The 25,310-nt window shown below is 40.7% G+C and overlaps 1 protein-coding gene across 4 annotated transcripts in view; it reads right to left on the bottom strand.

Moving 5' to 3' along the window:
* LAMA4 (laminin subunit alpha 4) overlaps positions 1-25,310 on the bottom strand; it is a 148,164-nt gene that overhangs the window by 58,106 nt on the left and 64,748 nt on the right. For 3 of the 4 annotated variants that reach the window (XM_070376403.1, XM_005890204.3, XM_070376402.1), the window contains 7 exons: positions 22,380-22,594; positions 20,338-20,433; positions 18,000-18,151; positions 16,086-16,196; positions 9,021-9,132; positions 5,997-6,164; positions 3,235-3,428 (listed from right to left, as the gene is read on the bottom strand). In XM_070376403.1, coding sequence (XP_070232504.1) covers positions 3,235-3,428; positions 5,997-6,164; positions 9,021-9,132; positions 16,086-16,196; positions 18,000-18,151; positions 20,338-20,433; positions 22,380-22,594 — 1,048 coding nt within the window. The remainder of the gene's footprint in view (positions 1-3,234; positions 3,429-5,996; positions 6,165-9,020; positions 9,133-16,085; positions 16,197-17,999; positions 18,152-20,337; positions 20,434-22,379; positions 22,595-25,310) is intronic. The other variant, XM_070376404.1, reaches the window with a different exon arrangement.

Raw genomic sequence — 25,310 nt, 5'->3', positions numbered from 1 at the left:
CTACCAGGCTCCTCCATCCATGGGATTTTCCAGGCAAGAGTACTGGAGTGGGGTGCCATTGCCTTCTCCGTTTTATGGCTGAGTAGTATTCTATTGCAGAAAGAAACAGCAACCCACTCCAGTAATTTTGCCTGGAAAATTCCATGGATGGAGGAGCCTGGTAGGCTACAGTCCATGGTGTCACAGAGTCAGACACTACTGAGCACACACACAGTAATCCACTGTATGTATATTCCACATCTTCTTCATCCATTCATCTGTCAATGACATTTTGTTTTTTTCCATATTTTCCCTATTGTGAATAGTGTTGCTACAAATACTGGGGTGCACGCATCTTTTTGAATTGTGATTTTCTCCAGGTATATGCCAAGGAGTGGGATTGCTGAGTCATATAGTAGTTCTACTGCTAGTTTTTTAAGGCATCTTCATATTGCTTTCCATAGTGGCTGCACTACTTTTTATTTCCACCAACACTGTGGGAGGGTTCCCTTTTCTCCACACCTTCTCCAGCATTTGTTATTTGTAAACTTTTAAATAATGTCCATTCTGACTATTGTGAACTGACAGCTTATCGCAGTTTTTATTTGCATTTCTCTACTAATTAGTGGTGTAGAGTATCTTTTTCATGTGCCTCTTGGCCTTCTGTATTTCTTCTTTGGAGAAATTTCCATTTTCCATTGGGCTGTTCCAAGTGTGGATATGTTTTCTGATGAACACTTTCATTTACACTTGCCACTCTGGAGTTTTACAGTCAGGGATGCTGTGATTCTGAAGAGACACTGTGGCACTTCAGAGATTGAAAGGAACACAGAGTGAAACTTTAGGAGGGGAAAAAGTAAAAGCCTCATTTTGTAATCTGAGTAAAAAGTGAGCTGAAGTTACTTTAGAAATGGTAATTTAAATTGGAATTGAAATTTTTGTTATGGTACGATATCACAGAATTCATTACAAAAGCCTACACTTGAATGACATATTTTAAAACTTTTAAAGTTCATTTTAATGTCCTGTCTCACTCCCTGGACTCTCTTTTCTAATTTAGTGGAAAAGAAGAATGAAACCCATTTTCTCCACATACCTTGCTACAGGGGAAGACATAGGTCTAGCGACAGAAAAGCATCTCATTTGAACATCCTCTTAAAGTAAGAACTTAAAAAAAAATCAATATCCCTTCAAAATCCATCAAGCTTAATTCAGTATGACTATCTGGGGTTAACCATTCTTGTCTTCACAAGGACAGGTAGTTATATAGCTCTGCACAAAAGCAATATTTTAAAGTATGTAAGGAAGAAGGGTGAAAAAGATTGGTATTATCTAGATCTCTCAGAGCAGTTTTCCCGTTACAGAATCTGAGATATGATCCCTTCTGGAAGCTCGTCTATCTGAGCTGCCTTGTGGGAACACAGCTAACACCCTGAAGTAACAACCAAGCTTCAAAACCATGTGCAAACAGCACTGCCTGGTGAGCTCATCGGTAGTAGCTGGAAATGATGTGCTTCAAGTTAAAGGGTTTCTGTCACTCGCCAGACATAGAATTAGACAGAAATGAATAAAATTAGCTTTGAAACAAAGGTATTCTCACAGAGAGATGGACAATTTGAACAGAAGAAAATTTAGAAACTAATAATTAGTGAAAAATGACATAATTAGCATTTTTCAGCATGCTTCAGTATCCACTTCACATATGCAAAAAATAAAAGTCTCCTCATACTTAAAAAAGAGACAGAGAAAGTCTTAGGAAGGTGGAACTTTGGTTATCAGAGTCCCTAAATAGACAGAATCTCATATTCATCTGATACAGATTTTTATTATTCTGTTATCCTTTCACATTGGGAGTAGGAAGACAAAATAAATAATGTAATCACTAGTTGTGTGGCTATTATTTGCACACAACAAAATGATCAAACTTTGTGGTTATTTTTGGTTTTGTATAAGGATTGCAATTTTGGTGTTATTTTTTTTTAAGCCATACTGTAGTTCTTACAGTGAAATGTGATAGTAAAACACTTATGGTGAATGGGGGAGACATCCACTAGCAGATGATCACAATACAGAACCAAGAATGGAGGGGAGTGGAGGAGGCTATTTTAGTTGAGAAATAACAAAGGCCCACACTGGAGAAGTCGTAGAGGAAGGGAAAAGATGGAAGATAGTTAAAAATACTCCAAAGGTAAAATGGGCCAGATCCTGTGGTTGACGAGACGTGAAGGTGGGAAAAATTCAAGGATAAGGATGAGTCCCAGTAACTTTCTTAAATTCTGCTTAAAGAATTTATTTTGTGTTACACTCATAATTTTGTTGTGCCAGATAATCATGTTTTTGTTTTTAAACAAAAATGCTATCCTGACCATTATTATACTAAAACATATTGGCTAAGAGATTGCTTCAGTGGTGCAAAATGGCAATAATAAGTACAATTCACTTTTATTTAGGAAATTTGATGATGACTTACTGAAAGGTAGCGATGACTGAAAATCAGTTTGGAGAACCTAATTTAAGTTGGATTTGCTGATAACATAATTGAAGTAATGAGCTTCCTCATAGCTGCTTCCTATTTCTGACACTGCTTTTAGAGGCACATGTCTTCCTATCAGAAAATGACCATTCACAGTGATGGTGTGAGTGCATGTATTGCTCAGGGTAGAAGTGTGAGCACCACCAGTTCTAAATCTGGAGGTGTGGGCATGCACAAATCCTGGCCCCGTAAGGTGACCGCTTTGGCAAGCTCTGGCCAAGCCTGGGAAATTTTTTCACCTCTTTGTAAGACCTTAGCTTGAATTAGACTCCCTACCTCTGCAGCTGCTGATCAGTCAGGCTGTGAGATTTGCTAATCAGGCCCTTCCAAAATCACACATATCCTTACAGGAAACACGGTTCTGGGTTGCTTTGAGATTTTTAGTACTCTCGGTATAAAAGAAGTTATACACAGGAATTATGCCTTGTTTTCTCAGTTGCAAACAAGAGAAATACATCCAACACAGGCGGACAGAAGCACGAAGAACAACTGCATTCTTCTTAACGCACAAGCTAAACAACTGCAACAGTTTCAACTTGATTTTAGTTGTGCACACTTATATCAGCAAATGACAGTGGCAAAAAATGTGCAGATAATTTTAAAAATAAAGATTTAAATGTACCAATATTTTAAAAACTGTTTACCAACTGTCTCTTCTTAGGATAACGTCGTGTTGTATTAATATATGCCCCAAATGCATTTACATTTAGTGTCCACCGTACCTCATGGTCCCGCTGCCTGGCTGCTGTGGCTCTGTTCATGTCTTCAGCATCCCTGACATGGTTAAGGGCCTGGTCGAGTGATTCCTGGAGGTCTGACAGCTTGGCGTTATAGTCGTCCAGCTGCTCCAGGACCACAGGAAACAGAGAGCGAGTGTCATTGTACTGCCTCTGCCAGCTCTCAGCCTGGCTCAGCACTGGGGAGAAAGGCACACAGAAACTCAGTCTGGGCTCCTCCCTTCTCTTCCCATCCCAGCCCACAGAAGCAAAGATGCAAATTTGGCAGGTGACGTCTTTAGCAATAGCGATTAAAGCTGTTGGTCACAAAAATGGCCCCATTATTTGAAGTTTTAAATACTATTTTGTAGGATTTGGACCATCCTAGACCACCATCAGCTAAAAAGGGAGTTGATTAGTTTTCCTGTCAAGATGGTGCTTTATGTGGAAATGATGTCATTCAACTAGGTTTATTATTACACAGATTATTAATAGCTTTACCATACAAACGAAACTTGGATATACTACAGTTTTACTATTAGAGATATCTCCAATTATTTTGTCTATTATTGGCAAATGTACAACCATTCATCTTCTGTATTCTCTCCAGGCAGCTATTTTTAGTTAGCTCCTTTATTTAGGTCAAACTTAATCATTATTCTGGAATCATTATTCCAGAATCATTATTCTGAAAGATTAAATGGCAATGAAATATTCTTAAACTTTGCCTATGTCTTAATTCTCTAATCAAAGTTACATGCATTGCTTCTGTACCTTGACTCTATTTTTTCTCCAGGGACTATCAGTCTGTCTTATTGAGGTTTTGTATTTACTTTCATCATCATGAACAGAAGATACAAGTTCACGGTTGAGTAGAGAAAGTGGCTGAAAAAATGCCTTTACTCGGTGGAAGGCTGCTAAGTGGGAGATGTATTTGGTTCCACTTCCCCAGAGTAGTCTTGTTAAATCCCCAAACAGGCAAAGCATCTGGCTGTGATATGAGAGCTCCAGCCTTCCTGACTGCTGGCCTAATCTGCACTCAGAAACGGGCCTGAGATTCTGCCTTATTTCTTACTGTTTCTAAGACCTTGTAAGTCTGCTATCACAATATACCTTTATGCCAAAATTACTCCTCTATTAAAATATTCACAACAAGTTTTAACAGAAGTTGACAGTGACAATTGTAGGAAAATGATCTAATGTAGGTGTTCTTAACCCTTTCTGTATCATGGGCCCCTTTACAACCTGGCAAAGCCTTCATTCAGATCCCTTCTTATATGTTTTTAAATGTACAAGATAAAATATGTAGCACTAAAAAGATGTATAAAAATTGGTAATATAATAATACATGTGCTTCCTTATCAGTGTGTTAACTAATAAGATTTAGGGGTGAAACCAGTAACTACTAAAATTCTTGAATTATTGATGAATTTAGCATTGTGAAATAACAGTGACAACTGAAATATGATACACAAACCTGTAGCCTCTTTTTGTTGACTGTGTAGATTAAAATGGACACAATTTTTTATAACTCTTCTATCAAGAGTCAAGTCTTTTTCCTCACCCTTGAATCTGGGCTGGTTTTGACCAACAGAGGGCTTCCCTCATACCTCAGTTGGTAAAGAATCCATCTGCAAAGCAGGAGAGCCCGGTTTGATTCCTGGGTTGGGAAGATCCCTTGGAGAAGGGATAGGCTACCCACTCCAGTATTCTTGGGTTTCCCTTGTGGCTCAGTTGGTAAAGAATTCGCCTGCAATGTGGGAGATCTGGGTTTGATCCCCAGGTTGGGAAGATCCCCTGGAGAAGGGATAGGCTACCCACTCCAGTATTCTGGTGTGGAGAATTCCATGGACTGTATAGTCCATGGACTTGCAAAGAGTTGGACATGATCGATCAACTTTCACTTTCACTTTGACCAATGGAATGAATATGACATTGCTGAGTTCCAAGGCCAGGCCTTGAGAGACCTTGTACTTTCCATTCTTGCCCTCCTGGAAGGCTTCTGCCATATGAACAAGCTCAGTGAGCTTCCCAGAGAATAAAACCCCACGTGGAGGGAGATGCCCAGCCATCCCAGCTAGGAGTCCAGACATGTGAGTGAACTTCACCACATGGAGCAGAGATGATCTGTCTAGGTTGAGTCCAACCCAAACTGCCAACCTATGAAATCATGAACAAATAAATGCTTATTGTTTTAATGTCTGGGGTAGATTGTGAGACAGTAATTGATAACTGATATAATGACCAAGTCATAGATTCACTAATACTACTGTGGTTTGTTATTTACATTAATCATTAAAGGAAATGTTAAATTTCCAGTGAGGTTTCAAAGTCATTAAAAGTCACTCACGGACATCAGAACATCAATGTTGCTGGGCTTTGTTTTGTTACATCTTTACTGCCTTCTCAATGAGACTTCTCTTATTGAAGTTTTGGGAATTGCTTCCCTTAGCTTTCCTTCCCCTGTTTTTTCACCAGCTGCTACATTCCTATTTTTTTCTCCTCAGGAGTAAAATCTTGTAGATTCCTTGTGGAATCTCAGCAGTTTATCAAAAGCTGAAGGTTGGGTCTGGATTTAAAATTCCTGGTCTATATATATAGAGTCAAGTTGTCCTGAAGAACTCCCTGAGGCCACTTTAAATGCTCAGTGACTCTGAATATCGGGAATTGGTTGCTTTGACCAAACGCTGCCCTGTGACTGGGTGTCCTCTCCTGGACCCACAAAGGAAGCAGACATGTGCTGGCCTCTAGAAGCTGAATATACCTACATTCATGGGCTTCGTCTGCCTCCTCGTCCACAAGTTCCCGTTGGGTGAGGAACGGCTGACGGCGTCGGATCTCCTCAAGCATCTTCTGTGCCAACACCAGCTTCTCGGAGATTTCCTCAGAGCTAAGTTCCTGCTCTTCCCCATAATACAGCATCTTGCTGCTGATCTCTGAAAGGAAGGGCACAGTGAGAGAAGGCAGGAGGGGGAAGTGCTGGGGAGTCTGACAGTGACGTCACTGAAAACACGAACAAGAGGGCAATGGGCAGGGCTGATCCTAAAACGGAGACAGAGACCTGATGCAAAGACAGCGTGGTGGTGGTCATGCTGTGAATACTGGTGTCGGCCCTGGAGTTCATCATATATTCCAGGGAGAGGTTAAACCAAAGGAAGTCACTCTTTGCTTTTCATTTGGCAACTTCAGAACAGGAATGGAATTAATACCAAGTTTGCTCTGATTTCAGTTGAGTCTGATTTTCGTATGAGTAAAAAATGTTAATATTTAAGAAACACAAATCTAGGGTCTTTGATCAGTCTTTTATATAATAAAATATATAATTTGGAGAAAATGTTCTGATGTATCACCTGTCACACATAGGAAGCATTGGAGATATTAATTGTAATTTAGCCAAGGATGTTACCTAAGCTCTAAGCCAAAATGAGTGTACACTGATGGCTGTTCAGTTAGTCTTTCAGATTGTTGTACAGACTAGATATAACACACAGGTTTCTTACAGCAGGATGTGAGCTTTTGATCATTAATATATACATATTTTTTTTTTGCAACTGCTGTTTGCCTTCTGTGGTATGACTGCCTGGCAAGACTGTTCAATTCTGACTCTGGGTCATTCTCAGCCTACATCCATAAGTAGTATCCATTTCAGAACCAGAGGGACGGCTGAGACTCAGAGGCAATAGATGGGTTGTCTGAATACTGGCAGAGCTGAGCAGGCCTCTGGTTCCCTCTTCCTACTATATATGATCAGATGAAAGCTATGTAATTGCCACCTTGTCCTATGGTAGCTCCAGGAGGAAGCATTTTATCTTCCTGGCATAAATGAAATTGTCTGTCTGTGGTTTACTATGATCTATGTGGTTGGCCAGACAAGATGGGTAAACAACACTGGTCTCACATAAATCATACCAGGATAAGGGCTTGTATTTCATATGGATAATAGCTTGAAGGTCACCAGTAGTTACTTTAGAGATGGCTGGGAATAAGGAATGACACACTCCTGGTGTGCAGCATCCCTGAATTCTGAAGCAAGGGAGATAAATAGGGGAAGAGGTTTTCAGTGCTGTAAATATTACTGATAAAAGCTTTAGAAACTAAAATATACTTAAACAAAACTCAAGAAGGAATTAAATACTCATTTCTCAAGTAAAGTCTAAAATATTAACCCTTGAACTAAACTAAACATATATATTTTCCTTAGATCTAGCATTGGCAATGCTGAATTTCTTGGCATTTTGATGCAGATATTATATTTACAATCTGGCTTATTTTATTTTAGCCATGTCTGCTCTAGATTAGAAAAAGGAAATACAGAGAATAACATTTATGCTTTTGGTCTTTGAAGGCTGTTCATACATTACTTTCGAAAGGTAGAAACTGATGGAAATTACTGTTTTCTATTTACATTTCTTTTGTATTTTTTCCTTCTTATTCTATGTCCTAGGGTCAAATAAGGGTCAAATAAGAAGGCTTAGATTCCTTCCAAATGAAATACCCTAGAATCACAATTTGAGTTAGACAGCAAAGGTGAACTGTTTTTTTTTTTTTTTCCCCCTGAATGGCTAAGATCTAAGATGCTAGCTTTTTCTGCTGCCGAGAGGGACATTTATTTCTTAATTAGATGAGATCAGCTAATCTAGGTTTAATCTTACTTTTTGAATAAATCAATTTTAACTATAAAATATTATATGGAAAGAACATTTTATTGGTAGATGCAAAAGCATGAAATAGTAAGGATGGGAGCAGGGGATGTTTGAAATGCATACCATTTGTTTTTATTATGTATTATGGGCACCGAAGGAAATACAGCGAATGATTAATCTTGGCTCAATACATCCCTTGTCCTGGAATATGCTCCCTCTACCTCAGTATAAAGATATGAATCTTCCATTGTGGGTCCCTTTACTGTCATTGTGCCCTTGAGATGTACTTGTAGTTGTCATCCAGCTCTTAATATATAGGATAATAAAAACTATGGAAACACACAAATACTGTATCTTAGCAGACTGTAACCCAAGTAAATTTTCTTTATCTTAGAACCAAAGCAATCGCCTGTTTTCTGTTGGTAAACTGAAGGCTTGCTTTCAGCATGCTATTAAGATAGTCTTCAAAATGCAGCCTGCGTTTATGAGAAGCTGGAATACAGGTAAGTAAACCCTCAAGAAGAAAGGTAAATCTGCCAGTTTTATGCTTTAAGGCAAAGAACTCTTCCACACCCACTCTTGGCGTTTCTTCTGGACTGGAGACCAGAGCATGCACCTGCCTGGTTCTTAGGACAGCATGAGAGAGACAGCGCAGGATAACTTGGATTAGTGGACAGTTTGCTGTCATTCTAAAGGCAGGGTTTTCACTGCAAATAACTGAGAAAAATGTGACTCCTACTCAACTCTTGCATTTTAGAGACAACACAGAATGTAATTTCCTCTACTGGAAAGGTATACCGGCATTTCACTTCTGTGAAACGCGTGGAAAGGGAATGATTTTTTACATACATTCTTTTTTTTTTTTTTTTCCTTTTGGCTGCGCTGCCTGAGTCCTAACCACTGGACTGTCAAGAAATTTCCTCTACTCTCCACATTTATTATTGAAAATAGACAGTTAGTGGAGATGAGTACTCAGAAGTCCCAGACAAACAAATGTGAAAGAAGATCTTACATGAGTTTGAAACGGTAACACTCTTAACAACAGGTCCTGGCACACAATAAACACTAACGGTAGCCATTACTTTTATTGCTGTTAATAACATGAGTGATTGCTTGACATGGAGCTGAACCACTAGAGAGTATATTTACCTTGGATTTTATCCCTCATATTGTGGGCTTGCTCTGCAAGCTGAGTTGCGTGGTTAATGGTATCCATGCTTTCCTTCTGAGCCAACTGGACCTTTCTTGAAGCTTGGCTTTCCTATAAATAATCCGTATAAACAACAGATTAATTTTACGAGAAGGAAAGGCTGTGTATATGCATGTGGGGGTGGGTGAGCATAATGTATTCTGTAAACATAAATTTCCCTGACATGCGAAAGTTCCGTAACATATAAAATGGACTCATGCATGAAGATGGATGTGATGACTAGCTTTAGAATTACAGATGCTATTTCTATTCCTAAGCCATCAGTCACAGTTCAATCCAAACCACCCATCTTTCGTAAGTAATCTACCCTTTGAATTTTTACTGTATCTCAAGATGCCAGACTAGGGAATTATCCATGTCTGCTGATCAGTTTGACATTGTGCTGACTGAAATGCTTAAGGGTTCAAAGGGAAACATGTTGAGAAAGCAGGCCGATCTCAAAATGTTCCATGCATCCAGTGGCTTCTGGGTGGTCCAGCCACTGCTGCAACTAAATTACCACAGAGATTGAAAGGATTATGCTCACTAGGCTAAAGGCTATTTTCAGTGCTGCCTTCCAAATTCCCATCAACACTGAAGGCACTTGTGTACAAATAATTACTCAAGCAGTTTTGGCTCGGAGTGAATGAAGTTCTTCTCTGAGAAGCTGATTTCATTCTTTCAACTCTGTTTCAGAACTCACATGTAGGATCTGTCAAGATGAACCCCCAACTCAAATGTGGCTCCTGAAGAAAGGATGTGTGGGTGTGCATGTGTACATGCATATTTATCTCTGTGTGTATAAAGACAGAAGAGAAAGTACAGTGAAAGTGTAGTCACTTGGTTGTGTCCAACTCTTTGCGATCCCACGGACTATAGCCCGCCAGGCATTTCTGTCCATGGAATTCTCTAGGCAAGTATACTGGAATTCTCTAGGCAAGAATACTGGAATGGAAGGCCATTTCCTTCTCCAAGGGATCTTCCTGACCCAGCGATTGAACCTAGGTCTCATGCATTGCAGCCAGATTCTTTACTGTCTGAGCCACAAGGGAAGCATGTCTTAAAAAAATGGTTCAAGGCCAAGACACTGGCCTGGATGCACAGCATGGGGCTGGGTACATACTCTGGCATCAGAAAGATGGATTCATGGGTTATATTTAAGAGGTGGGACACTTCCTCAGTCTGGCATTTGATCAAGCGCCCACTTGCCTTGCCCAGTGTCTTTCTGGTTCAGCTCTGTGACAAAGAAGCTGTACCTGCCTGGATTGCCAGGTGACCTGCTACACAGAGTGCTGGCTGGTAGGCCCCCAGAACAGGAGAGTGGCTGTTTCAAATCTCTCTCCTTTTATCTCTTGTTGCAGTGGGAGGATTAGGCCATGCTTTTACCTGGAATGTTTTTATGCAACCCACTCCAGTAGTCTCGTCTGCAAAATCCCAGGGACAGAGGAGCCCAGCACTACAGGCATTGGGGTCACAAAGAGTTGGACGCGACTGAGTGACTGAACAACCATCACACAGCATAACCCAAGCCACTGGCCCTTTAAGGAGGAGAATGCGGAGATGGTATCCCAGCAAACACATGCCCCAGGAGCTTTTCATTGGCACTGTATCCAAAATCCCTCCAAACAAAGCTCCCTGTGCAGCAATACTGCAGCTCCGTCGCTGAAATGCATGCTCTCTGAATGGACACAGCAATCTGAGTCACATGTTCTTTTCCCACAATTTCAATCTCCCTCTTGCCCTGTTCTAATGCTTTCTGGAAACACAAGCTTTGTGGTCACTTTAAAATTAGATGATGTAGAAAATAAAATGAATCTTATTCTTGATGTCATCCCTCCCTACTTTTAAAAAATAGGGACACAGACCTATAAAACATTAAAAAATGTTTAAAGTTGATTTTTGGTCCAGTTTAAATTCAGTTATATTTACAAAATACAACATGCATATTTTTGACTTTGGCTTCATCCTTCAAGGGAAAAGGTTTATTGTTATTACTGTGTTCATTTATTTCTTGATATGGAAACTGAATTCACCGAAGTAATGAGACAGGTAGAAGATAACTCAAAGACAAGCTCTTTTGACCAACACCAGAGGGCGCTTAGATACATATATTTAAAAAAAGACAGCAGCAAAAAGGAACATCTGCTACTTTAAACTGCAAAATTACTGATATAATATACAGTGATGCCTTATTTGAAAGTTCTACGGCTTTCTTTAACTTTGATTATGGAAGGAAAATAATGATATGGGCACATGGTAAAACAGGTGCATCCTGCCCTAAGGAAAACTATAAAAAATTAGCTCACAACTGTAAGCTGGTTGATGTTTAGCATTACAAATGGATTAATCACTTACTCACCTCAGCAGTGAATTCTGACACACATTTGACATAAAGGTGGCAAGAATTTCATGTACTATACAGGGCATAAAGTATAGTGTACCTAGAATACTATTCTATTGAGTGAGGATGCTAATCATTATCTAGCATGGTCTGGACTCTTTTGAGAGTGAAAGGGGATCTTCTAATAATAACTCTAAGATAAGCATAAACAGAGGCAGTGCCGGACAAAACGGCAGTAGGAATACTGGTGTGCCATTTCACTATCTGTATGGTGATGTCTACTTGTGTGGGTTTAACTATCTCCTAAACATTGAAATACTTTTCCAGCCTTGATCTCTTCTCTTGAGCTACAGACTCAAATCTGTGGCATCCACAGGTACTTCACCTGACGAGGTCCAGAGAATCCATTCTGAATTATCAGTCTTGGCCATTTATCTTTCCAAGTCTAATAGCTTACATCTTTGCAACTCTTCATATTCAACTGGTCACTGAATCACTTTTATTTCACTCGCCCTTCTGGCCTCTCTTCTTGTTGCCCACCACTAGTTTCAGTTTATCCCAGTTCACTGCAATTTCCTTTCCAATGAACATAAGGTAGCAACGGACTGCTCTTGTTTGGATTACTGTGACAGTCTACTAACTGGTGTCCCTGTCTTCAGTCTTAAACTCACCAATTTATCATCCCCACTGCGGAGCAATGTTTCTGAAACTTCGCACCTAATCAGCTCATTGTTGTAGGTAAATGCTCCAATATCTTCCAAAGTCCATAGGATGAGTATGGTGGGCAAGGTTCTTCACGATTTGGCCTCTGAGAACCTCTTCAGCATTGTCTGCTGTTCCTTGCTTTTTAAATTAATCTTCTGCAATGCCAAGGCTGAAGTTCTACAGTCTTCTGCTGCTGCTGCTAAGTCACTTAAGTCATGTCCGACTCTGTGCAACCCCATAGATGGAAGCCCATCAGGCTCCTCCATCCTTGAGATTCTCCAGGCAAGAGCACTGGAGTGGGTACAGTCTTCTGGTCAACTGTAATTGAAATATATTTTGACTTTTTGTCCTGTCTTTTTATCAGGATTGGAGATGAGGCTTTTGATGTATGGAAGTGACCTACTTTCCTTCCAATCCTAAAGGTCTTCATACATGCTGCTGTAGCTGAAGGAGTACGGATGAGATGGAGGAGATGGAGAAGTGTAGGGAACAGTGTGGCATCCTCCTGACCCAGCTCTTGGGAGACTGGGCTCTAGATCCAGATGGCAAAGGGCAGCACTGAGACTGGGAGAGGGTCACTATCTTCACTTCTGCTTGTAGCCTAGTCCACTCTGGTTCTGAGCATGCTGCCTTTGGGAACACAGGAGAGTGGAATCTTGACAGAGGCTTTGGTATTTCATTACAGACATGATCAGCAGTGGCAAAATCGAGACTTTTTTGAGCAGCAGCTCTTTGGGAACACAAATGCATGGGCATCCTTTAGGGGCTTCCCAGAAGTTGCTGTTGTTGTCACTCAGTCATGTCTGACTCTTTACAACCCCATGGATTGCACCATGCCAGGCTTCCCTGTCCTTCACCATCTCCTAAAGCTTGCTCAAACTCATGTCCATCAAGTCGATGATGCCATCCAACTATCTCATCCTCTGTTGTCTGTTTCTTCTCCCACCTTGAATCTTTCCCAGCATCAGGGTCTTTTCTAATGACTCAGTTTTTCGTATCTGGTGGCCAAAGGACTGGCACTTCAGCTTCAGCATCAGTCCTTCCAATGAATATTCAGGACTGATTTCCTTTAGGATTGCCTGGTTTGCTCTCCTTGCAGTCCAAGGGGCTCTCAAGAGTCTTCTCCAACACTATAGTTCAAAAGCATCAATTCTTCAGTGCTCAGCCTTCTTTATGGTCCAAATCTCACATCCATATATGACTACTGGAAAAATCATAGCTTTGACTATATGGTCCTCTGTTGGCAAAGTAATGTCTCTGTTTTTTAATATGCTGTCTAGGTTTGTCATAGCTTTTCTTCCAAGGAGCAAGAGTCTTTTAATTTCATGGCTGTAGTCACCATCTGCAGTGATTTTGGAGCCCAAGAAAATAAAGTCTCTCACTGTTTCCACATCTATTTGCCATGAAGTGATGGGACTGTATGCCATGATCTTCATTTTTTTAATGTTGAGTTTTAAGTCAGCTTTTTCACTCTCCTCTTTCACCTTCATCAAAAGACTCTTTAGTTTCTCTTTGCTTTCTGCCATAAGGGTGGTGTCATCTGCATATCGGAGGTTATTGATATTTCTCCTGGCAATCTTGATTCCATCTTGTGCTTCATCCAGCCTGGCATTTTGCATGATGTACTCTGCATATAAGTTAAATAAGCAGGGTGACAATATACAGCCTTGATGTATTCCTTTCCCAATTTGGAACCAATCTATTGTTCCATGTCCAGTTTTAACTGTTGCTTCTTGACCTGCATATAGGTTTCTCAGGAGGCAGGTAAATTTCCCTAAGTACGGGGTGGGAAGAGGCAGTAGGATTTATCAAAAGAGGGCTAGAGGACTTAGATATGGAAGTTGGGGCAAAAACCCAGTAACTTTAAGTTAATGTAAACTGTGAGATTTGGGTTACATTAGATTCATGTAACAGATACTTTGCATACAGAGGATACAGTTGTCCCTTGAACAATGCAGGGGTTTGGGGCACTGATACAATTGAAAATCCACGTATAACTTCACAGTTGGCCCTCCATATCTGAGGTTCTATACCCTTGGACTCAACCAACTGTGGATCATGTAATACCATTGCACCATAGTATCAAAAAACACCTATGTGTAAGTGGACCCTCGAAGTTCAAACCCATGTTGTTCAAGGATCAACCACATTTTCAATTTTAAGAGGCAACATTACTGTGATTTTTATCACACTGTGGGAATCTACAGTGAAATTCTTCATTCTAGTTAAAGCTAAATATTGTGAACTTTTCTTGATAGAAGGCTTTCTAAGACAAAGCTTTTATTACATCCTTCTAGGAATCAATTATGAACTTTTCTAGACCAACGGCTTGAAGGATGCTTGAGAAGTCATTAAGACTAGCTCTGGGTGTTTGTTTCAAAATGTTTCAGCAGGTTCTTGTACCATCAGGACTGTTGATGTCACAACAAGAAGGATGTTATTTTCAGTAAGAATCAATGGAAACAACTGGGTGAATGTTCTAGTAGCTTCATCATCAACTTCCTGCTTTGGTGGTCTGTTCTTGTTGCTCAGGAGCCTTTTCTACTGTGATATTCCTTTGAAGCTTACATTATTTCCTCCCCATGAAAACCTGAATTTAATTAATATTGGAAATAGGAAAACTGTATAAGAAAACAATCAGTAACTCTGTGTCTAAGCTATGGGAGGAACTAATCTTGGTGAAAACATTTCCTCAAGAATTTGAGACACTTCCAGCAAGTTCCAGCCATGACATAGAAATGAAATGACAATGAGTTTTCACAAAGATTTCTTTCATGGTATTTTCCTTTGAACTTTAAGAGATCTCACTGCTCCTCAAATGTTGATGGTTGCATGGAGAAAGGGGGACTCAATTTTTATATGCATTTAAAAGCAGTTGAATCTTCCAAGGATTCAATTAAAGTAATTCATATTTTTAGAAGCATAATCTCTTAGTTTAAGAGGTCCAAGGTCAAAAGAGATTATCAGAATCATTTTAACCACTATTTTTGCAGAAAATGAGAATTGTTTCTGAAAAGAACAACAGTTTATGTCAAATATTAGTATCTGAAAGCAGAAATTCCAGGGTACTCTGGGCAGAACTGGTGGAACATAATCAGGGGAAAAAATGTGTTAAAGATTTTAGTATATTAAACATGGTGCCTTGGAGCTTAGTTGCATTTTCTATTTTTTTATTAGATGGAAATTTTTCCATTAGACCCTTGGGGAATGACTTTGCTCATGTTTTAATGTTTTTGTTAATCTGTGAGAGCTTTTAGAAGCCACATTTCCCTCAACATTTTTCTTAGTCTCACTGACTTTTTTTCATTTATTTAGTTGTTTTACTGAGTATTTGCAATTTTACCTTGTCAAATCTATTCTTCTTTTTACTATAATTCTTCATACTGTATTTAATTGCATTTTTATTTCCTTTCAAGATTTAATAATTATCTAGTTCTGTTTTCTTGAAAATTTTAGATTTAAACTAAAGTCTTTAATCTGTTCAAGTTCATTTTATTAATAGTATATGGTAAAAAATGAGGGTCCAAAGTGTTCTTTTTCCCCTGCCAAACTGCAAAATTGCTTTCTCAACACAATTTCTCCTCTTTCATTATTTAATGCATCCTGTAGCAAGCATTTAAAGTTTATATGCTATATAATAAAGTTTACTTCTAGATGCTCTATTGCTCTTAGCCATAAAATGTTAAGGCAAACATTTGAACGAATATCCAAGTGAAATACATATCAACGATATTTACCAGCAGCAAACACAACGAAAGTTCCCCATAAACATGGTTTTTCAAGGAAACCAATCAAAATGGGAAGATACAGTAGAGACCAAACATATTAACTTTATCCTCAGGTTTTGCCTTGATGTATCTTAAGGCACCTGGGTCCCTGCATTTTTCTGGGCTGTGTTAAGCCTCAATCATTTGTGACTAGCCAGTCTTACACTAGCTAAATCCCTCACTGAAGTTAGTCTCAGAAACCAAATACATACCCTTTCAGCTAATTCCTCCATGTCAGACTGAAGGCTTTTCATTGTGTTTTCAGCATTGTTGATTTGTATCTTTCTTAGGACATACTGGTTTTCTCTTTCTGACAATTTTGTCTGTGGATTAAAAAAAAAAAAATCGTATTTTTCCATAGTCAGTAGATGTGCACACCAGGTTTATAAAAATACACAGAAAACCCTTTCAGTGTAAGAGGACTACAGTAGAGAGTTAGCCTTTATTCTCAAAATAGCGGGGTCCACAGGCTACTGCAAGCTGGTATGAAATTTGAGGTCTGCAGGAGGGGACTGAGAGCTCTGGGGACAGAAATTCTGTGAGCTCCCCTCAGTAGGCTGGAGAATCTGGTGTGGGCTGTGCTGGTTCTGGGGAAAGGGTACCTTTTGCAAATTTGCAAAAAGGCTCAATATAATCGGGCGGTGGCTTTGCGTGTCTGAGCTTTAAAATTTCAATTCTGGCAGGTCTTTGAGGAAATGATAACCCACCTTGATCAATGAAAATGGAGTTCTAGAAATTCAGTTTCCTCTTTCTAGTGTAAGGAGAACAATTATTTTTATTTCAGACAATTTGCCCTTTTCATTTCCATTTTTGAGGAGTTTGCACCAGGTGTAGCTTTCCTTCAATTACTTTGGAGTAAGTCCTTCAATCTGGGCACTGACTTCCTATCAGCTACAATATTATTATATCTGATATAATAACTATTTCTACCTTGAAGCTGTCCTTTTGGGGAAAGAGGATTCAAGCAGTATCAAGAGGACTGAGTCTGGGTGACTCCTCTGAGAATACTGCCTTCATGTGTCCAAATAGATGAGTTTGGACAAAAAACAATTCCTAAACTGGGAATAGAGTGCTTACTAAGACTTCATCCAGCTTTAAAACTTTGTGATTTTTGTTTTGTTCTACACTTTGCCGATTTGGGCAATTGCTGTGGATATTATTTGTACCTCCTAAAAGCAGAGAATTGAGCACTTTCTATGTTAGATACTATTCTGACTGCTCTCTATATAACAACTCACTGTATTCTCTCAACAACCCATGAGATAGGTGTAATAATTATCCTCAATTTCAGATGAGGGGAATGAAAACTAAAGAGGTTAAATAATTTACTCAAGGTCACAAAGCTAGTAAGTGTCAGAGCTGGGAGTTGAATCTAGGCATTCTGGTGTCAAAATTTATGCTCTTAACCACTACGCTAATTTGACTAACAAAATAAAAAGTATGCTGGAATTAGTTCTATTAACCTTTCAGCTGATTATCATTGTTTTAAAAAGTATCTGTTGGTTGTGATAGAAGCCTATTATTTAGAGAGGGAAAAAACATCTCTTAAAAGCACTGTTACAGTTTTTGACTACTGTCTGCCTTTAACTTGCTTATCAGATTTAACCACTAGACCAAGGAAGAGAAACAGTGCACGTGAGCATGCTTGTGTATTTGAGTGTGTGTGTGAGTATGGAAAAATGAGAAAAAATGTTTGTCAGTGAGATGGAATGGTAAGGGCAGAAGAAAGAGGGAGGAAAGAAAGGAAAAATGGAGAACAAGAGTGTATGAGTTTTCAGAGAAACCCATGAAAACATAGCAAACTGAAGTTAAGGTAATAGTATGTTTGCTATGTTGACTTAAGTAACCAATGTACAGCTTAAGAAAATAAGTGTTTCTCCTCTATCAATAGCTTTGTACATAGATACTAGTTTTTCAGTCATTTCATTTTCCGTTAACCTTTTTCATAGATGACAGCTCCTGGTTTAGGATGGAGCGCATGACTCTAATCAACTTTTCATAATTTCCGAGGTCTAGCAATCTGTAATATAACTACTGGACTCAGATAACAAAAGGGTAGGAGGTACTAGGAGTGACCCTGTGAAACCAGAGTGAAAATACACAGAAAGTAAACCATTCCTGCATACTTTGAGGAGGTAGATGGTGGAGTTGATTTCGTTCACGTGCCTATGAGCTGCGGCACCAGATGACACACTCAGCAGGCCGGATTTGCTTTCTTCAATTGAGAGCGCTGCTAACCGAAGGTCATCAGTCAGATCCCAGATGCATTTATCGCAGCCTGGTGGTACAATGGCATGTCATTTCCTCAAAATCAAAGGTCAGCTGGGAAGCATTCTGCTCTAAGTTGGTCATTATATGCCCTTGCTTGGTTAATACTGTTCGTATTTTTGTTTCCTGAGGAGATATTCTGGACCACGGAACTAGTCCTTATACTCAGAGAGCCTCAGATGACCAAAGTGTATGTTGGGCACTATCCCTGCTTAGAACACAAAAAACAAACATGCAACTGAAAAGCAGGTTACCATGAACGCTAATGGCTGAGCTGAGGAGGAAAGGAAGCACAAAGGGCAAGGCATCTGAGAGACGGCGGGTGGCTGAAAAGAACCTTCTCCCCACTTTTCTCTGGTCAGGGGAAAGCCGTCTGGGAGGACGCCCTCCACGTCAGGCTGTGGGTTTCCGCTTGGTGCCGGCCAGTGAAGATGGAACTCGCCTGCCATTCCTCCTTTCCCAGCAGCTTTCCTTACTGACTGTTCAGGTTCCAGTGCTTTCTCCTCACTGCACGGATGGCCCGGTGCCTCTCCGTGGCCTGACCTCCTGTCTGAATAGGTCGGCAGGACCTCACTGTTTGCTAATATTACTCTCTGACAGCTGACGACCCTGCACATGTGGTGAGGAGGGTGGCGGTTTCTCACTGCTTCCTGCATTTCACGTTCGAGTTCCTCTGACCACTGTCATCACCCCCACAAACCAATGCCCTCCTAGGACACACTCACTAAGGACACCCTTTGAAATTTTTCTGTTTCCAACCTCTTTCCACCAGACATACTCTCGTCTAGAGAACTGATAAATGGAGACTAAAGGGTTAATGGTTGTTAATATGTTAATTTGTTACTTGAAGTTTAATGAGGTCTTCCTCATATGCTCTCTCTAAGTAATGACTCCCCAGCCAGAACATCAGGCTGGTGGAGGAGACACAGAGAGGCCAAGCAGGCACCTTGATGTCTTTAAAGTGACTGTGCATAGAGGATCACCTATGCTGTCAGTATGCAAACTTTGCCCAGCCTGTGCCTTCCATCCTATGTCACCTTCTAATATGGGATTCATCATGATATTAATCTCTTGTGCCCAGAGGGACTGAGAGGCCAAGATGATTTTGTTTGGGGGAAGAGATATCTAATATTAAAGTAGTCTTTAAAACACTCTACTTAAAGCCAAATATTAGTTACTTTCTTGATAGAAGGCTTTCTAAGGCAAAACTTTCCTTAAATCCTTCTAAAAATCAATCATGGACTTTTCTAGGCTACTGGCTTAAAGGATGCTTGAGAAGTCATTAAGACTGGCTCTGGGCATTTGTTTTGAAATGCTTCAGCAGGTTCTTGGACCATTAGGACTACTCATGATTTGAAGTGGGCTTCCCTGATAGCTCAGTTGGTAAAGAATCCACCTGCAATGCAGGAGACCCTGGTTCGATTCCTGGGTTGCGAAGATCCACTGGAGAAGGGATAGGCTACCCTCTCCAGTATTCTTGGCTTCCCTTGTGGCTCAGGTGGTAAAGAATCCACCTGCAATGTGGGAGACCTGGGTTCAATCCCTGGGCTGGGAAGATCCCCTGGAGAAGGGAAAGACTACCCACTCCAGTATTCTGGTCTGGAGAATTCCATGGACAGTATAATCCACGGGATCCCAAAGAGTTGGACACGACTGAGCAACATTCACTTTCACTTTCATGATTTGAATGACAGGAAAGACAGGAAAGAGAGAAGGCAGCTCCTTTTCATAAGGACTGAATATTATATTACTGGTGCCACTTCAGATTTGGAGTGATCTGGGGAAAAGTTAAATCTCTTGGTATAGGAGTTTACCAAATGTTGTAAAGCATTGTCTATGGATTACATTATCTGAGGATCTGAAGATATAATATAGAAAAAGGACCTAAAATGAACTCAGTCATTGGGAACTGTATTTCCAACTTTACCTACTAAGTAAGATGTTGAACTTAAAGACTTGAAAAAAATAATTTTTCTAAAATAGAGCTGTTTAAATGCAACCTGCTATTTGCCAATTGGAATCAAGTGGACTGAATGTCTTTTGCTTAGGGTCCATTTGGTTGAGGCACAGACAGGGTTAAAGCCAACCGTGGGACTCAGTTTCTAGAGAGGGTGGGATTGCATAGATCTTCTTAATCCTACACCTGCAGCATATTAGAGAAAGTGGGGTTAGTCAATCATGTACTGTTATTTTTACTTATGGTTGGGCAGTCCGTGCCTGTAGGGGACTCAAAACCTTCTTCCAAGCACTCTCCGGTTATGCTGTCACATGGGCCTCCCCCACAATTGCACGCTGTGGGAAACAAAAACAAGAGATTAGGGATTCATTTTCTTAATGCCTAAAGTATCACAATGTTTTGTGGTTTGCAGAAATACTTGCTATCAGTATATAATTCTTCAGTGGGGATTAATTTATATTCTTTCTTAAGATCATGAGGAATACATGATTTAGGGATTACTCCTCTTACCCAATTAAGCCCCAGCTTGGTGAGACTTTCAAAGATGACCCTGGGCCAAAAGTAGATAAATCTCAATGTTTTAGGGTTCCTTTCCCAACTTTTCGAGATTCTGACATGACTCTGCAACTGCTTCAGTCCAAAGAGATCCAGGTCAGTTTCACAAGGTACAAAATGATCACAGAGTCCATTATTCAGCTGGAATCCAAGTCATCCTTTTATCGCAGTCAGATTCTCTAGTTTAATTCAAGTCTAGGTTTGATTACTGCCAGGTGTGAGGGAGGAGCCGCCCACTAGGAGCGAGTGAGGGGACCCAAGAGCGATTCTTGGCTCCTACAGGGCTTGACCCTTGGCAAGACTGACTCCAAACCTCCCAATGATAGCTACCAGTGGGACAGCTGGGAACAATATTGTGAAAAGAATTAGGACCATATTTACATGAATTTAGAAGACTTGAGAGCCCATTATTAATCTATTGATGATTTTCAAGAATGCTTTTTGGGGTGGAGATTAATTTTTAATATTTATAAAGGATTTCTTCAGTTATGTAGGCTAGCAGTAAGCTGGAATAGAATTGTGAATTTCCTCCCACCTCTTAACTGTCTTTACAGAATAATCATAAAATATTGGCTTCAAGGATAACATACATTTATTACATTTTGGCTGTTAAAATGTTCCACAAAATTCAGATTTATGAAACAATTCAGCAAGGTCATGCATTATTGCTTCCAACATTAGCTTCTTTTCTAAGAGTGATCTGCATCCATGCCATTTAAACATGAGTTTAGTCAATATTTTGAGAATCAGGATGCCAATGTTTAAGTCTTTGGCTTTGCCAACCCTCTTTCTGATGCCCACTTCTCTCTAGTCTGACTGGACAGTGCTCCTCTCCTCCCTCTGTTATTCTCGGGGCTATGTTTCTGTGCACACAGCTTTCCTGGAGGCATGGTTACTTTTCTGTGACTTCTGCAGATCATATTTGTTTTCTTCTCAATTTCAAACTCTTCACTTCTTAAAAATCTCTTTAAGTGGAAACCTGTTTCAGTGAGAGTATCTCTAACTGAAGCAAGCCACAAGAGCACAATACCTCTTCCTCAGTCTTCTTCATCTCAAAGGCGGAAGGAAGGAATACTCAGTCTCAGCCTTCCTTTAATCCTGCAGGAAGGCAATTTAACTTTACTTCTGAAGAGCTTCACTCTCTGAGGTAAATGGATTGGAGAAATCCCAAATAAAATTGGTACTTTTCAGTCTAACTGAAGTCTATCCAGGAAGATACTATCCCTGAAATATTTTCTCTGATAATTTGAAGAAATAGGGGGATGAAACTACTCCTGGATTTGCTAACCTATTTCACTGAAATGCTAACTTTTACCAAATATAACTAAAAAGAAAGACATAGTTTGCAGAATAAGAAAATTGATGTGAACCACACAAGCTTTCATTCAGTCCTCTGGTCAATGATAGGTTATCTGCAGAAGTCTGATTTACTTCTTTGGTCAAAACTGGAAGGACATGAAGATGGTAAGACAAAAGGTCACTGGTGTTAAGTGTCTCATGGTTCATTCTACCCATGAGCTAAGTTACACTACTCGTGACAAAAATATCTACCCCTATGAATATGGGATGCACACCCTGAGACTCCATACTACCCTGGGAAAGTGTCAAGGGGGTAACTGCAGTATGTCCCCAAGAGAAATCCACCTGAACCTGGCACTGACAGAGAGCCTGCTCCTGTCACGCGTGCGCCCGTTGGGTGGCTGCAGTCGTGTGCACAGCACTGTACCTGCACAGTTCTTGGCTCTCCTCGCATCTCCATAGTACCCAGGCGCGCACCGTTCACACTTGAATCCAGTGGTGTTGCGTAAGCAATTCCTACACTGGCCAGTGACCTCATCACAATCTTCAAAGATCAGATTAGGATCTGAATTCCCACTGCAGTCACATTTCTTACAAGTGCTTCCGATCAGCAAGGGGTTTCCATAGTAACCAGGAGCACATCTGAAGGGGAATCACACGTTAAAAATTGAGCATCCACAGTTTTCTTCCTTTTTGTCTTCTTTCCTACTTAGAAGAAAGTATAATGAATTTCTGGACTGTTCTCCCAGAATTAATCCCCCCTCTCCATTGTGTTCCAGCCTGTTCAGTTCAGCAAGACCTTCAGGCGCAGGAGTGTCTGGCTATAACCAGTTTGTGGGCATTTGTGGTCACACCCCAATGACTGGGATGCACTGCTGCCATAGGATGGTGGTACTAGATATGCTAAAAGTGGCCATGAGATTTGCCACTAGGGCACAGCTAAGAATTGTTCTGGACAAAATTTTAATAATACCTTTACTGAGAATCACTGGTATATATTCCACCTTGCCAGAGTGATTGTTCTGATAAACTAAACCTGAGCCAATCAGTGCCTGGCACTGTCCCAGTCAAAATGGTTTGGCACAGGACTGATTCAGTTGGAGTGGAGCTCGGGCTCTTGTTTGAGGGCTTTGTGAAGGCATTCTCTCCATCCGCAGGTGAATAAAGAGGCAGGCAGCACGACCGGCTCTGGCAGCCACCCTGTGACTGAAAGAAGACAGTGTGGAGATGAAGCAGAGGGCAGAGCTGAGGGAGTCCCACAGATAAGTGGAGTTGGAGCCAGATGGCCATTACTCTGTAGGTTTTAGATGTATAAGCCTACAGAGGCCAGATACCTAGCTGCGTTTGTTGTGGGGGCAGAGCTGATGCCTATGGTCATGCCAGCTGGCCCTTAATGAAGAGAATCCAGCCCAGTTGGAGAGCAGAGACTGATACTTTCCCAGCCTTTGCTGGCTTTGCCAAGTTGCACACTCTGGGTGGGGCTGCCTCTGCCCAGAGGAAAAATGCCTTTCTTTACTGTTTCCAAAAGGTAACCTGTAGGCCAGCAGAAGCCCTGCTGAGCGTGATGGGACCACAGGCCTCATCTGAGGGGGCAGGTGCTTCTCAGCTCCTATCAACTGTTTCCAAAGGATACCTGTGAGGGAATGATCTGTCCTGTAAATCTTACTGTTTTTAAAGGAAATGTTGAAGTTTGGATTTGTATGTGAAATCTCGGTTTTTAAAGGTTGCTTCAAACTTTGTAAGAATACGGTTTGAGCCAACATACACATTTTCTGGCTGGCTGTTGTCCCTGTTTTGCTGTGGACCCTAAATTGGTGTTGAAGACTGGCTAAGGTGGGCTGAAGCAGCTTTGGGAGTGGCTGGAAAGAACGTGCAGTTGCACCATCATGGGACTGAAGGTTGGGCAGAGGAGTTAGTTTTGAAGAGAGAGAAAAAGGAAGAGAGCCAGTGAAGGTTTTCATGTGTGATAAAAGTAATGGTGAGTGAAGCCAGTGTTGGCATCAGAGTTCAGGATGGACTGCGGGCTGGAATCGGAGACCGGGGTTGGGTGGGGAGGGCCTCGGGTGGAACCTTGGCCTTGGGAGTGGAAAGCAAGACTTTCCAAGGAAACCAATAAGACCCAGCCAGTAATAATAAGACACCACATTTTTAAAGGCCTCCATTTAAAGCAAAAGAATTATGATTCAGAACATTTGAAAAACAGAGAAATTAAAAAAAAATCACACCTGTAATCCCAAGACCTTAACAAAATCACTGTTCAACATTTTGTGTATGTTTTCCCAGGCTTTATTCCTGTCTCGGTTTTTTGATGTAATCGTAATGATGGTGTATGTTCAGTCACTTGCATTGCATCTCATGGCTTCAACTAGTAAGTTTATTTAGTTACCACAGACACCCAGGAGGGAGGGCACCCAGGCCTGGCATCCTGAGGTTGAGAGGCTAGTTTGATTTCCCAGTCTCGCACAGCCAGGAAGTGACAGCATATGACCCAGACCCTCTGACCCTGATGTTCTTTTCTTCACTCCACCCTGGATCACACTGCTGCTGCTTTACATGAATGAGTGAATTCAACCAACAGAAGGACAATTCATGTCTATTTTGTGTAAGGCATGGAGAGACAGAAGAGGAAAAACACACAGCCTATGCACTGAAAGAACAGGAAAGGAATTAGGCATAATTATACAAACTCTAGATACTGAGGACCATGAAGAAGATAAGAATGAATGTTAAGTGCCACACAACCCACAAAGAGGAAATGCTTGATACATTTTGTTATTCATACTCATGTCTCTGTACCTCTAGTTTACAGGCCCTCTGGTCCCCAAGTCAGCATACATCATTCCTCTGTGGAACTCACGGCTGGATTGAATTACTATCCTGGGCTGCAGTCCACCAAACAGAATATTAGGATTCTTAGGCTCACTAAAATGGGATGTGGATCTGCCACCTCAGTGTGCAACTTGGGAGCCTGAGGTCTGGGAGTGAACGGATTTGTCCAAGCTCACAGAAGCCAGATGCCAGTTACTTTCTTTTCTCTGTTTGATTCCACTGTTTTTGATCTCCATAGGCAGTCTCCTGGTTTTCTACAAGAGAAAAACCAAACTCTCTCTTCTCTAAGTCAGAATCTCAACCACAGTAGAGACCTACTTTGAGTTACTTTGAATTTCAAGAACATCTTTTGGTGGCAGTCTCAGAGGCAACTCTGAAGTCACAGTCCCAACTTCTACCCTACAGATGTTATAGCATGAGAACATAAAGGTTTTGTACTAAGCCCCCTCTGACTCCAAGTTTATAGATGAGGAAACCAGATGATGAAGAAGCTGGATGACTGGTTCACCACTACATGGCTCAAGCATCG

Source organism: Bos mutus, chromosome 9 (assembly GCF_027580195.1).
Source record: "Bos mutus isolate GX-2022 chromosome 9, NWIPB_WYAK_1.1, whole genome shotgun sequence".
In the NCBI taxonomy this organism is placed as follows: Eukaryota; Metazoa; Chordata; class Mammalia; order Artiodactyla; family Bovidae; genus Bos; species Bos mutus.
This window is presented reverse-complemented; position numbering and strand designations above follow the sequence as displayed.